Here is a 13,687-nt window from a genome sequence, read left to right as displayed (position 1 = left end):
AACCATTTTCAGACTTTGTAGCTTGCATGATGGAAGCAGCTGGTCGTATTTTTGGTGATGCTGACCAAGCCATGCCACTTGTGGAACAATTAATTTATGAGCAATGCACTAAAGACTGTAGGAGGGCAATTATGCCCTGGAAGGGAAAAGGACTTCAGGCTTGGATGAAAGCCTGCAGAGAAGTTGGCGGTCCACTATCTAATGCAGGGCTTGCTGCAGCAGTCTTGGCTGCCACTAGGGGGCACAGAGGAACGTCTTCATGCTTTAAATGTGGGAAGACTGGACATTTTAGTAAACAATGCCTTCAGAATAATTCTAGAGTGCAGGGTCAGGTGCGCTTGCCCGGCTTATGTCCTAAGTGTAAAAAGGGAAAACATTGGGCAAATGAGTGTCGCTCTGCCAAAGATATCAATGGACAACCAATTAATCAGTCAACAGCTAATACAAAAAACGGGGTCAGGGGCCCCCGACCTCAGGGCCCTCAAATATATGGGGCACTTCAGAATCCATCTCTCCATCCTCCGACACAATTAGAAGAGCCACTCCAGGTTCCGCAGGGTTGGACATTCGTGCCACCAACAGACTCGTATTAACACCACAGATGGGAGTGCAACCTGTAGAGTCAGATTTTCAAGGTCCATTGCCCCCCAATACTGTAGGTTTACTGCTTGGTAGATCTTCCTCAGCATTAAGAGGATTGACTATTACTCCAGGAGTCATAGATTCTGACTATACAGGCACAATAAAAGTGCTTTGTTCATCCCAGAAAGGAATTATTGCCATTTCACCTGGGGACAGGATAGCTCAGTTACTGCTTATTCCTAGCCTCCATAAGCAGTTCCCTTCTGGTGAGAAAATTAGAGGGAACAAAGGACTCGGCTCTACAGGAGTTGATTTGACATACTTATCCATGGAATTAGATGAGAGACCAATTCTACAACTTATTATTGAGGGGATACATTTTCAGGGATTGCTGGACACAGGAGCTGACCGCAGTATTATTGCAACTAAGTATTGGCCCAAGAACTGGCCCAAGCAATCATCTTCACAAACTTTGCAAGGTTTGGGGTATGCTCAAACTCCAGCTATTAGTTCTCGGGAACTTACATGGTCTACCTCTGAGGGACAAAAGGGGAAAGTTATTCCTTATATAGTAGATATTCCTATTACATTATGAGGAAGGGATATTTTGGCACAAATGAATTTAAAATTAACTAATGAGTATTCACCTCAGAGTCAATCTATTATGAAAATGATGGGTCATATACCAGGTAGAGGACTAGGTAAAAAATTATAGGGGCAGGTAGATCCTCTTGTGGCCTCAGGTAATTCAGGCACACGAGGGCTGGGTTTTTCCTAGGGGCCACTGAGGATGCAATTCCCATTCCTTGGAAAACAGCTGAACCAGTTTGGGTACCTCAGTGGCCCCTGTCCTTAGAAAAACTTCTAGCAGCAAAAGAACTAATACAAGAGCAATTGTCATTAGGTCACTTAGAAGCCTCTCACTCTCCTTGGAATACTCCTATTTTTGTTATTAAAAAGAAGTCTGGAAAATGGCGGCTACTTCATGATCTCCGAGCTGTAAATGCACAAATGCAAATTATGGGTCCGATTCAGCAAGGTCTCCCTTTGTTATCTAGCTTGTCGAATGGTTGGCCTCTTATTATTATTGACATAAAAGACTGTTTTTTCTCCATTCCTTTGGCTTTGGAAGATTGTAAACGATTTGCCTTTACTCTACCAGCTATCAATCATGAGGAACCTGATCAACGGTTTCAATGGAGAGTTCTCCTGCAAGGGATGGCCAATAGTCCTACTATCTGCCAACATTATGTAAGCCTAGCAATAGCACCTACTAGAAAGAGATTCCCAAAATTGAGGATTTGCCACTATATGGACGATATCCTTTTAGTGGCTCCCGTAGAGGATATTTTGTCAAAAGCTTTTCTATCTCTCAAGAAGGATCTTGAAGTCTATGGTTTACATATAGCTAGTGAAAAGGTACAGAAAGGACAGGTAGGTAATTTCCTCGGAGCAACAATTACTAAACATATTATTAGACCTCAAAAATTACAAATTAGAATAGATGCATTGAGGACGTTGAATGATTTTCAAAAGTTGTTAGGGGATATAAATTGGATCAGACCATATCTAAAGATTCCTACCCATGAACTGAACTATTTCAAATATTGGAAGGTGATTCACATATTTCTTCATTTAGAGCTTTAACTCCAGCTGCACGAGTAGCTATTTTTAAAGTAGAGCAAGCGTTACAGTCTGCACAGTTATGCAGCATAGTCCCAGGACAACCTATTTTATTGTGCATTCTTGCTACGCCAGAAACTCCTACAGGAGTCTTATGGCAACAAGGTCCCTTGCTTTGGATACATTCTCATTCTTCTCCTAAAAAATGCATAGAGCATTATCCTACTATGGTAGCCACCCTTGCTCTTCAAGGTATAAAGTCATCTTTGATGTACTTTGGTGTGGCACCTGATTCTTTGATTACCCCTTATAACTCTGAACAGGTACGTATTTTAGCTGCTACTACTGATGATTGGGCCATATTGATGTGTTCCTTCTCTGGAAAATTGGATAATCATCTACCCAAAGATCCTTTATTACATTTTGTCTCGCTACACCCCATTGTGTTCCCTAAGATTACCTCGCAGTCACCTATTGCTGATGCTTTAGATATCTATACTGATGGCTCTAAGACAGGCCTTGGAGCCTATGTAATTCAGGGACAACAACCAGTTACAGTATAATTTGAACCAAATACTCCTCAAATAGTGGAATGCCATATTGTATGTCATGTGTTTGAACTTTTCAGTGAATCTTTTAATCTCATTTCTGATTCTCAGTATGTAGTTAATGCTATTAAAAATCTAGAAGTAGCAGGCCTCATTAAAGATTCTAGTCCTGTTGCTGTATATTTATCTAAATTGCAACGTTTAATTTGGTCTCGAACCAATCCATTTTTTATTCAACATATTAGAGCTCATTCTATGCTTTCTGGTCCCATGGCTGTTGGCAATGATTTTGCTGATAAAGCCACGCGGTTTTTTTTTTTTCTTCTGTCCTTGGATAACTTGTCTAAGGCTCGGGAGTTCCACAAATTGTATCATGTGTCCTCTGCAGTGCTGCGTAAAAAATTTAATATATCTCGGGCCATGGCACGTGATATAATTGTCAACTGCCCTGCCTGTGTCCCTTTCTTGCACTCTCCTCATATTGGCATTAATCCCCGGGGACTGCGTCTGGGAGAGATTTGGGAAATGGATGTTACGCATATCCCATCTTTTGGCAAGTTGCAATATGTACATGTGTCTATCGATACCTGTTCAGGAATTATTTATGCTTCTCCTTTTGTTGGTGAACGTACTCAGCATGTTATTACTCATTGTTTAGAGGCCTGGGCAGCTTGGGGTAAGCCCCGGGCGTTGAAGACAGACAATGGACCTGCTTATACTGCAAAAGGCTTTCGCCAGTTTTGTGATGCTGTGGGTGTCGCTCATACCACTGGTCTTCCTTATAACCCACAAGGGCAAGGCATTGTTGAACGAGCCCATCGTTCTATTAAAGAATGCTTACAAAAACAAAAAGGGGGAATAGGCCAAGGCCACACCCCCAAGAATAAATTATCTCTAGTACTTTTTACTTTGAATTTTCTGATGATTGATGCTGCGGGTCTAACGGCAGCTGATCGACATATGACCCAATCCCCTCCTTGTTATGAAGATGTAAAATGGAAGGATGTACTTGAAAATGTCTGGAAAGGCCCGGATCCGGTTATAGCCAGATCCAGGGGAGCTGTTTGTGTTTTTCCACAGGGCCAACCTGATCCTATCTGGGTGCCAGAGCAGTTGACTCGAATTGTACGTCATGAGAAGACAAGGAATGACAACCTTCTTACTACTACTGATGAACCTGAGCCTGCTCCTGCCGATGATGATAAAGGGAATTAAGATGCAATTTTGGGCTGTGGCCAGAACATGGCCTGTCCCTATGCCAGTTCAGTCCTATCTATCTTCTGCATTTTCTTTCTTTAAGGAATGGGTGGGGGTGGCTATGTTCGGAGCAGCCCTTCTGTGTGGTATGGTGTTCTGTCTCTGGCTTATCTGTCGAATCAGACGACAACGTCAGCAGGATAACGTAAAGATTGTTCAGGTACTTATGGTTTTGGATCAAAGAGCATCTCCACAAGTGTGGCTGGCAAGCCTGCGAGATGGTTAGTTCCATCCTGCCTATTGTAAGGCCTTTGCACACCAAGTGACCTTGCTGTCATTGCACCTTGGAAGGCTTACATCCCTGCATGAGCAGCCTTTGCACCCTGAAGGGATTTTTCCCCTTGCACTCGGGAAGGTGCTTAAGCAGGCTTTTGGTCTTGGGCTCTATCCTCGATCGGACTGGCCATCATGAGGGCTGGTCCTGGATCGGGTATCCTGAGGTTCAAAACAATTTTTATAAGGGGGAACTGTTGGGAGCCGCGCTGGCTTCATGAGGCTTTGCTGTGTCAGCTTGTTTATTGCTTTTGCATCCTAATCGTTTGCACATGAGCATATGACGTTATCCTAACATGGCTGCTCACCTATCCCGATTGGGTGATGCAAAGTCGTCTGATAAGACTCAAGCCAATCAGACAACGCTTCACATGTACATGACCACAAGTATATAAGCTTGGCGCTCCGTAGGGTCGGGGTCCTTCTCTCTATAAGTTTGGAGCTCCCAATAAAGTGTGCTTGAGAAGAATCCTGTTATTGTCGTTCTTCCTGCTGGCGGGAGGGGCGCAACAGTATCCCACGAAATTTTCTCTAAAATCGATCACATAATAGAACACAAAGGAAGTCTCAAGAAACTAACAAAAATTGAAATAATTCCCTGTATTTTATATAACCACAATATATTAACACTAGATATTATGAGAAATACAAGAATAGCAAGAAAAAATTACAGGAAATCCCTGGAGATTAGACAACTCACTATTGAATGGATCATCAAAGAAATTAATTATAATATCAAAACATTCCTAGAGGGCTGGAGAGATGGCTTAGGGATTAAGGTGCTTGCCTGTGAAGCTAAGGACCATGTTCAACTCTCCAGATCCCACAGTAGCTAGATGCACAGAAGTGAGGCAAGCACAAGGTCACACATGTCCACTAGGTGGCAAAAGCTTCTGGATTTTTATTTCAGTGGCCGAGGCCCTGGCACACCAATTCTCTCTCTCTCTCTCTAAAATAAAAATTAAAAAAATCCTGGAGCTGAATGAAAATGAAAGTAGAACATAGAAAAACATACGGAACACATGCAAAAGAAGACAGCACTAGAGAGGGAAAGTGATAGCTCTCAAATAATAACTTAATGGTGTACCTTAAATACTAAGAAAAACAAGAACCAATCAAACCCCAAAGTACTAGATGAAACAAATAATTATAGTTAGCACAAAAATCAATGAAATATTATTATACTATTCTAATTACTAAATTACTCTAATAAATTACAGATGAAAATGAATGCATTATGAAAGATGCCAATGAAATTGAAAGACTCTTTAGGACATACTTCAACAACATAGTCTATATGTAGCCAGGCATGGTGGTCTATACATTTAATCCCAGGAAGATCATCTTGAGTTTGAAGCCACCCTGAGACTACATAGCGAATTCCAAATCATCCTGAACTGCAGTGAGAAACTACCTCAAAAGAAATAAGTATAAACATATTCTACCAACTTGGAAAAAAAAATCTAAAATTAATGGGTGATTTTCTAGATGCATACAATCTATCAAAGTTAAATCAAGATAAGATTAATAATTTAAACCTATAACCAACAACATGATTGAAGAGGCAATAAAAAGAAATCTCCCAGGCAAAACTCGCCCAAGTTCAGACAGGTACACTGGAGAATTTTATAGACCTTTAAAAAGAAGTCAAACCACTGTTATTCGATTTATTCCATAAAATGGAAAATGAGGAGGTGCTCTCTTAACTGATTCTACATAGGCAGAGATATAACCAGAAAATCATAAACTCCTGGAAATTAAACAACATGCCATTGGATGTTGAATGGATCATTAAAAAATTAAGAATGAAATAGAAAAGTTCCTACTGAGAAAATCATAATGACTTTCAAAAAGTAGACCGTAGTTTATTTTGGCAAGAGATAGGAAACGAACATAGAATGGAAATACTCATAGACAAGAGTACCTTTATTTCTTATTTATATATTTTAATATAGGTGTGGGAATGTAACTCAAACATAAAATTCACTTGAGTACTTTGTTCTGTACTTTGTCAAAGTAGAAATACAAGTTATCAAGATCTGGGAAGCCTTGGGCTGGAGAGATGGCTTAGTGGTTAAGCGCTTGCCTGTGAAGCCTAAGGACCCTGGTTCGAGGCTTGGTTCTCCAGGTCCCACGTTAGCCAGATGCACAAGGGGGCGCACACATCTGGAGTTCGTTTGCAGAGGCTGGAAGCCCTGGCGCGCCCATTCTCTCTCTCTCTCTCCCTCTATCTGTCTTTCTCTCTGTGTCTGTTGCTCTCAAATAAATAAATAAAAATATTAAAAAAAAAGATCTGGGAAGGCAATATCAGTAATATTATACCATAATTTTATTCAGGCAACACAAGTTTACTCAGCTTCTATACTAGGCTGCTCTGGGTGAGAACAAGCATTCCATATCACATTGTTCACATAAGATGGAGAAAAACAAAGCTGCAAGTATTTAAATTATATGTAAAGAGGGTGACAGGAATTCTCTACAACAAAAAATGAATCAGGAGTTGGGGCTTCATAAAATATAAGACAGGGAGCTTCATTTTACTTTTAAATGAGTCATGACATAAACAGAAGGAAGAAGGTCAAGTGTTATTTCAAAAGTTAATATGTGGAGAGGAGAGGAGGGGAAGGGAGGGGAAGGGAGAGGAAGGGAGTAGAGGGGAGGAGAGGAGAGGGAAGGAGTGGAGAGGAGATGAGTAGAGTGGAGTGAGGGAGGCAAAGCAGTCATGGGAGTCAAATGACATGGGCTGGCGAGCCTGGGAGGTCACTGTAAGTACTTCACCTTTTTCTCCAATGTGATATAAAACATGCAAGATTATAAGCAAACATGTTTTTATATCATGTAACATAATATATCTGAATCATTTCATTTGTTTAGTTAGATTTCTAGTCTGTTTCATGTTCTTTCATATAGAGCTGAGAATAAAGTTCAGATGGTAAAGTGCTGGCCTAGCATAAAGCCATAGGTTCGTGTATAATGCCATAGGTTCAATTCCCAGCTCTGTGTAAACTGAGAATAATGGTACAGACAAGCAATGATAATTTATCTAGCCAGTTGTTGCAGTCTGGTTCACATTGCTGGTAGAAATCACCCAACCAAGAGCAGCTTCTGGGAAAAAGAGATTTATTTTGGCTTACAGGCTCGAGGGGAAGCTCCACGATGGCAGGGGAAAATGATGGCATGAGCAGAGGGTGGACATCACTCCCTGGCCAACATAAGGTGGACCACAGCAACAGGAGAGTGTGCCAAACACTGGCAAGAAGAAATTGGCTATAAAGCCCTTAAGCCCGCCCCCAACAATACACTCCCTCCAGGAGGCATTAATTCCCAAATCTCCATCAGCTGGGAACCTAGCATTCGGAACACCTAAGTTTATGGGGGACAACTGAATCAAACCACCACATTCCGCCCCTGGCCCCCATAAACTGATAACCATACATGATGTAAAATGCAATGCATTCATCTCATTTTAAAAGTCCCCATAGTTTTTATCAATCCCAAAGGTGTTCATACATCCCCATAGTCCAAGATCTTTTACCTGAGCCATAATACCAAAACAACCTCAAAAAACCCATAATGACACAGAATAAATATTCACACTGCAAAAGATGGCATTGGGCATAGCAAAGAAACATTCAACCAATACAAGATTTAAAACAACCAGGGCAAACATCAAACTCTGTAGCTTCAAGTCCAGCAACTCTAGCCAGTGACAAGTCTTCAAGTCTGATAATTCTAACCAGCAACAAGTCTCTGGCATTCCAATTCCACCCCTCCAGCTAGGATACTCACAGTCCTGGAAAAATTCATCAGGGCCGGCAGCTCTCCTTGGCAGCCATCTCATGGTCCCGGCATCTCCACTGGGTCTCCACTGCAAGCCATGGTTCATCCTCATGGCCCCATGGGGTCTCTATGCAGGCAACCAGCAAACCTGCTTCACACTGCCCATGGCCATTTCCAAAACGCAAGACCGTGTTGCAAACTCAATGACCCTCTTTCCAGCATTTCTTATACTCCATGATACCAGGTAGGGTGCCAATTTGTTAATCCAGGGGGGAATAAAGCAGACTTTGAAGAACAGGGCACTCCTTGAGCACTCAGGCTCCTTCAAAAGAGGTGACATTCTTTCTGTTGCCCCAGCACAGGTCAGCTAGCCCAGTCTCAAAGGTTGTAATCTCTCAGTTGCAGCTGAACGGGCAGCAGTTCACCCAAAGATTTTCCTTTCTGTGCCATATCCCTCTGCACACACCAGTTCATTTCTACGCAAAGCAACCCTGCACAACTTCTCAGGACATGGGCATAAGAGCAAACTGTCACACAAACTGCTAGCCCAGTCCAAGCAAAGCTCTTTATCACCCTCATAAGCCAAACCTCACAGTCCATGGTTCTTATCGCATTCAGGTCTTGCAGCTCAGACCAGAATAGTCCATCAAGCTGTACTTACAGCACTGCAAGACATCTCTTAAGCCAAAGTTTCAAATCCTCCCACATTCCTCTTGAAAATCAGCTCCAAAAGGCCAAAGCCACACAGTCGGGTGTCTAGCAGCAACCCCACTCCTCGGTACCACTTTACTGTTGCAGTCTGGGTCGCATTGCTGGTAGAAATCACCCAACCAAGAGCAGCTTCTGGTAAAAAGAGGTTTATTTGGCTTACAGGCTCGAGGGGAAGCTCCACGATGGCAGGGGAAAACGATGGCATGAGCAGAGGGTGGACATCACTCCCTGGCCAACATAAGGTGGACCACAGCAACAGGAGAGTGTGCCAAACACTGGCAAGAGGAAATTGGCTATAAAGCCCTTAAGCCCGCCCCCAACAATACACTCCCTCCAGGAGGCATTAATTCCCAAATCTCCATCAGCTGGGAACCTAGCATTCAGAACACCTAAGTTTATGGGGGACACCTGAATCAAACCACCACACCAGTCATTAGCAATAAACTATCTACTAGTACGAACCACTGTGATATAGGAATTTTAAGTGATACAGAAATTTTGGAGACATTGTTTTCCAATCCACTGATAATCATGGATCTTTATCCTATGAATTTAAAGAATGAAATCCACAGACCAGAGGATAAGGTTCAGAAAAACTTTATCATAGCTTGAAGTTTTAAGGAGAAGAGAAGGGGATCTTAAATCCAGGATGTAACAGAAGGATGCAAGGTGCAGTTCCAGCTCAGAGAGGCCAGAGGAGCTTTGAGAAGCCTACCTCAACATTGAATTCTGGGTGTTGATTTACAAGTTTTTTATGATCCCCATGGGTAGGTGGCTGGTTTAGCCAGTTTACCCCTGATGCCAGAAGTCTTGGGTGAGATATTTTGTAATTCTCTAGGAAGGGAGTGGAAAGACTCTCTAATGGAGCAGAGATATGAAAGGGCCATGTCTTTGTGATATTTCTGACCTGCAGTTAAGTGTAATAACCTAGATTTTTTTCCCACAGGTCCAAGGGCAATTTCTACACTTAGTGAAGCAAAAGCTGCCTACTCAAATTCTGCCTCCTATCAACTGAGGAAAGGGAAGAGATAATAAGAAACAAGCCCATTGTGAGGAAGCCAGATAATGGCTAAGCAAGGAGAGGAAGCAATGGGAATCCCTATGCTCTTATTTTATGAAATGCACATACTTGGCTCACAGGAAAATTTAAGTCATAATCCTAATCCCTCATGGACATCCCCAAAAGATCAATAAAATTTATTTTAAGACATGTCCATTATGAAAAAAAAAACTAACAAAATCACTCTTTTACTTTGGAAGAAGTATGGAAGATGCAGGAACTAAGTGGATAGTATTTTACCCAAAATGCACAATTAAGTGACAGTTTGTTAGTATTGATATGCTAAATAAAATTGCAATATTTGTCTAGAAAATTGATGTATTCTAGAATCTACAGGGCTAATGAAATTAATGAATCTTAACTAAGAGAATAATATGTAAGACATGCAAAATGTTGAGGATCCTTTTATTGATAATTATTCCAGTAGGATTAGTTTTATTTCAGTAGTCAAACACAAGGAAATGAAAATCGCCAAATAATTTAAAATGTAACCAATTTATAAAACCTATTTTTTCCTTTGTTTCTTTCTAATGACCCTAGCTACTATTTCTATGGCAAGAGGGTAATTGGTGTAATAACAATAATAATTATTATTATAACATAATAATAGTCATGTCTCTATTTTTTAAAAAATCCACTTTTTACATTGACAATATGCTATTGAAATTTCTTTTCTTTTTTTTTTTTTTAAGGTAGGGTTTCACTTTAGTTCAGGCTGACCTGTAATTCACTATGTAGTCTCAGGGTGGGCCCAAACTCATGGATATCCCTCTACCTCTGCCTCCCAAGTGCTTGGATTAAAGGCATGTGTCAACCCACCCAGCTTGAAATTTCTTTAATTAACTATATTAACTACAATAAGGTGACTAGTGTTAGCATAAAACTTACATATACACATTTTGTCTGGTACTGTTCATATAGTGGTCACTCAAGAGTTCCCTTTGTTTATACTTGAATTAAAAGTACTCGTTGATGAGTTCTTATGAAATCTTCCTAAATCCCTACCACACCAGAGTACTTGGGATGGCATTGTAGGAAACCTTTTCCCGGGGGTGATGCATACACAATCTTTTCTCCCCAGCTAGGGCATAAATGACAGACCAAAGGATGGTGATGCCAAAAACCAGTTTTGGTGAACCAATGAACTTATTAGGGTTACATATAGATTGGGGTGAGGGGTGGTTTAAAGGAGCAGTAGATGACTCAAATGCGGCTGCACCATGAGCAGTCTCATGTTGCTGCATCTGCAGAAAGCCCACAGTGACTCATGACTCGTGGAAGCTGCATCTCTGGAGCACATTGCACCCCTCACAGGCAGCTCAATGGGAGAGCCTCATCTCCAAACAATGGGTTTCCCTTTATGTATAGCCTTGGGGTAGAATCTTGAATCCCTTTCCCAGACGGTTTGACTTCCTAAGTTTCCAGAACTTTCTACCTACTCTTCACTAGAGTAAAAAAATGTTTGTTTCTAATTAAAATAACCTTGTGGCGTTGTGTGACATTTATGTTGCAGGTCTCAGACTTGATCCTGAATCCCCAGAGCTTCCTTCCACTCTTCAGGAGAGAATATTTAATTCTGAGGAATCTGCTATACAACGAATGGTCACTTTTCATGATAGGAATTCATCCAGAGACAATATTTGTCTAATCAGATTACATGCCTAAAGAAACATGATGACACTCACATTATGTAGCTGGCAGAAATGAGCCCATTCTAACTAGTGCCCTCTTGTGATATAAGGACACCTACACCTGAGGTTGTGCCAATAATCAGCTGTCTACTTGTGTTCTAGCTATTTTTTTTTATAAGTCATTGAGATCAGTATCTTGTAAAATAAGGTTTTTCCTTACATCAAATAGCTTGACTTAACATCTGTTCCTACTTGATCATGTATTATGACTTCGTTCTACAAAGATTTGCAAATTATGGAGGGAATGGAAAGTAATCGGTTAAAAAATTCTCTTTCCATTCTTCCTTAAATGACTATCTTTCAAGAAAGGCACACATTGCCTCCCCCACGTTGACTGATTGCTGCTCTCACAACTCATAACTCACAACCCCCTGGTGAATACCAGTAATCCCACTGAGGGGGGCCCTCAGTAGAATAGGGGCAGAGAGTAAGGGAATGATGGTATGAACACATGATGTGTCCAAAGTTTCTACTTAATAATAAGAAAAAGAAAGTCAAAATATTAAATGTCCTTTAATATACACTGGATAATATTGTGAGTTGCCAGCTCAAAATTTTGGATCTGTATATTACTACATTATATACAAAAGAAAACTCAAAGATATTTTTATCAAACTATTTATATTTCTTTAGTCATAACTTTAAATTTGTTGAAAGTTTAATGGCTATTTTCCTCAGAAATCACCACTAATCTCTTCCATACTTTATTTTTTATAAAATTTTTGTTCATTTTAAAAATTTATTTATTTGAGAGTGACAGACACACAGAGAGAGAGATAATGGGTGCACCAGGGCCTCTGGCCATTGTACATGAACTCCCAATGCATGCACCCCCTTGTGCATCTGGCTAAGATGGGTCCTGGGGAATCTTGCCTCCAACTGGGGTCTTTAGGTTTCACAGGCAAGCACTCAACAGCTAAGCCATCTCTCCAACCCTCTTCCATACTTTCTTGATGGCATTTTGCATGTCCTTATTCCTGAATGTATAAATCAGAGGATTCAACAAGGGGGTTAGGATGGTATAAAATATTGCTATCATTTTGTCAAATGAGAAGGCAGTTGGAGGTCGTGCATATACAAATATGCATGGGACAAAGAACAAAACCACTACAGCAATGTGAGATCCACAGGTCGAGAGGGCTTTACGGCGTCCTTCTGAACTATAGCTTCTCAGGGAGAACAAGATCACCGCATAGGAAACAAGCAACAAGGAGAAGATTATGATGCAGATAGACCCACTGTTGGCAACCACCAGAAGGCCAAAGATGTGAGTGTCGGTGCAGGCAAGCTCCAGCAATGGGAACAAGTCACACATGAAGTGATCAATGACATTGGGCCCACAGAAGGGCAGCTGCAAAGTGAAGATGATTTGTATGATGGAGTGCAGAAAGCCCCCAGTCCAGGCAACCCCCATCAGCGAGCCACAGAGCCCCCAGTTCATGATGGAAGAGTAGTGTAAGGGCTTGCAAATGGCCACATATCGATCGTAGGCCATGACCGTGAGGACGATCACTTCCACTGCGGCAAAGAAATGTTCAGCAAAGAGTTGTGTCATGCAGCCCTCAAAGGAGATGATTTTCCTCTCACAGAGAGAGTCCACGATCATCTTAGGTGTGATGACAGAAGAGAAGCATGCATCCAGGAAGGACAGGAATGCCAAAAAGAAGTACATGGGGGAGCCCAGCAGTGCAGGGCTGCAGACGATGGTCACCGCAATTATCATGTTGCCCCCAACAGTTGCAATGTACACAAACAAAAATATAACAAATATGATCTTCTCAACTTTTGGATTTTGTGAAAGTCCCAGGAGAATGAACTCAGTTGCAAAGCTCTGGTTTTGCATGATACTCACGAAGATGGCTAAAGTCAATTATGTTCATGTAAATCTGTAGTTATTAAAAACACAATTGTGTCAAATAAATTTTTAATCTTATCATCAATAATTGTTGGGTCATTATGCAAATTTATCTATTGGAGAACAGAAAATTAGAAATTTATTGAAAGTAGAACTGGAGATAATATGGACTTGATGTGAAGATAAGTAACTGAATACTTTGAAATAGCCACACCGTGTGCCTATTGTCATTACAGAAAGCACCTCCAGTGATGGAGAAGCAGTCTCTGCCCAGTGCTAGCTCTTATCATCTCTAGTGGCTTCCTGA

General features: G+C 41.1%; 1 protein-coding gene across 1 annotated transcript; it reads right to left on the bottom strand.

Annotated features, from left to right (window-relative positions):
- Positions 1-3,396: 3,396 nt before the first annotated feature.
- LOC123457709 (olfactory receptor 4C15-like) lies at positions 3,397-13,368 on the bottom strand. The gene is made up of 3 exons (XM_045141994.1): positions 12,460-13,368; positions 4,795-4,812; positions 3,397-3,576 (listed from the first exon to the last, which is right to left on the bottom strand). Exons 1-3 carry the CDS (start codon positions 13,366-13,368, stop codon positions 3,397-3,399), a joined length of 1,107 nt encoding a protein of 368 aa, XP_044997929.1.
- Between the last annotated feature and the right edge of the window lie 319 nt (positions 13,369-13,687).

Source organism: Jaculus jaculus, chromosome 1 (genome assembly GCF_020740685.1).
Source record: "Jaculus jaculus isolate mJacJac1 chromosome 1, mJacJac1.mat.Y.cur, whole genome shotgun sequence".
NCBI lineage: Eukaryota > Metazoa > Chordata > Mammalia > Rodentia > Dipodidae > Jaculus > Jaculus jaculus.
Note: the sequence above shows the minus strand (reverse complement) of the source record. Positions and strands in the feature narration are given on the sequence as shown.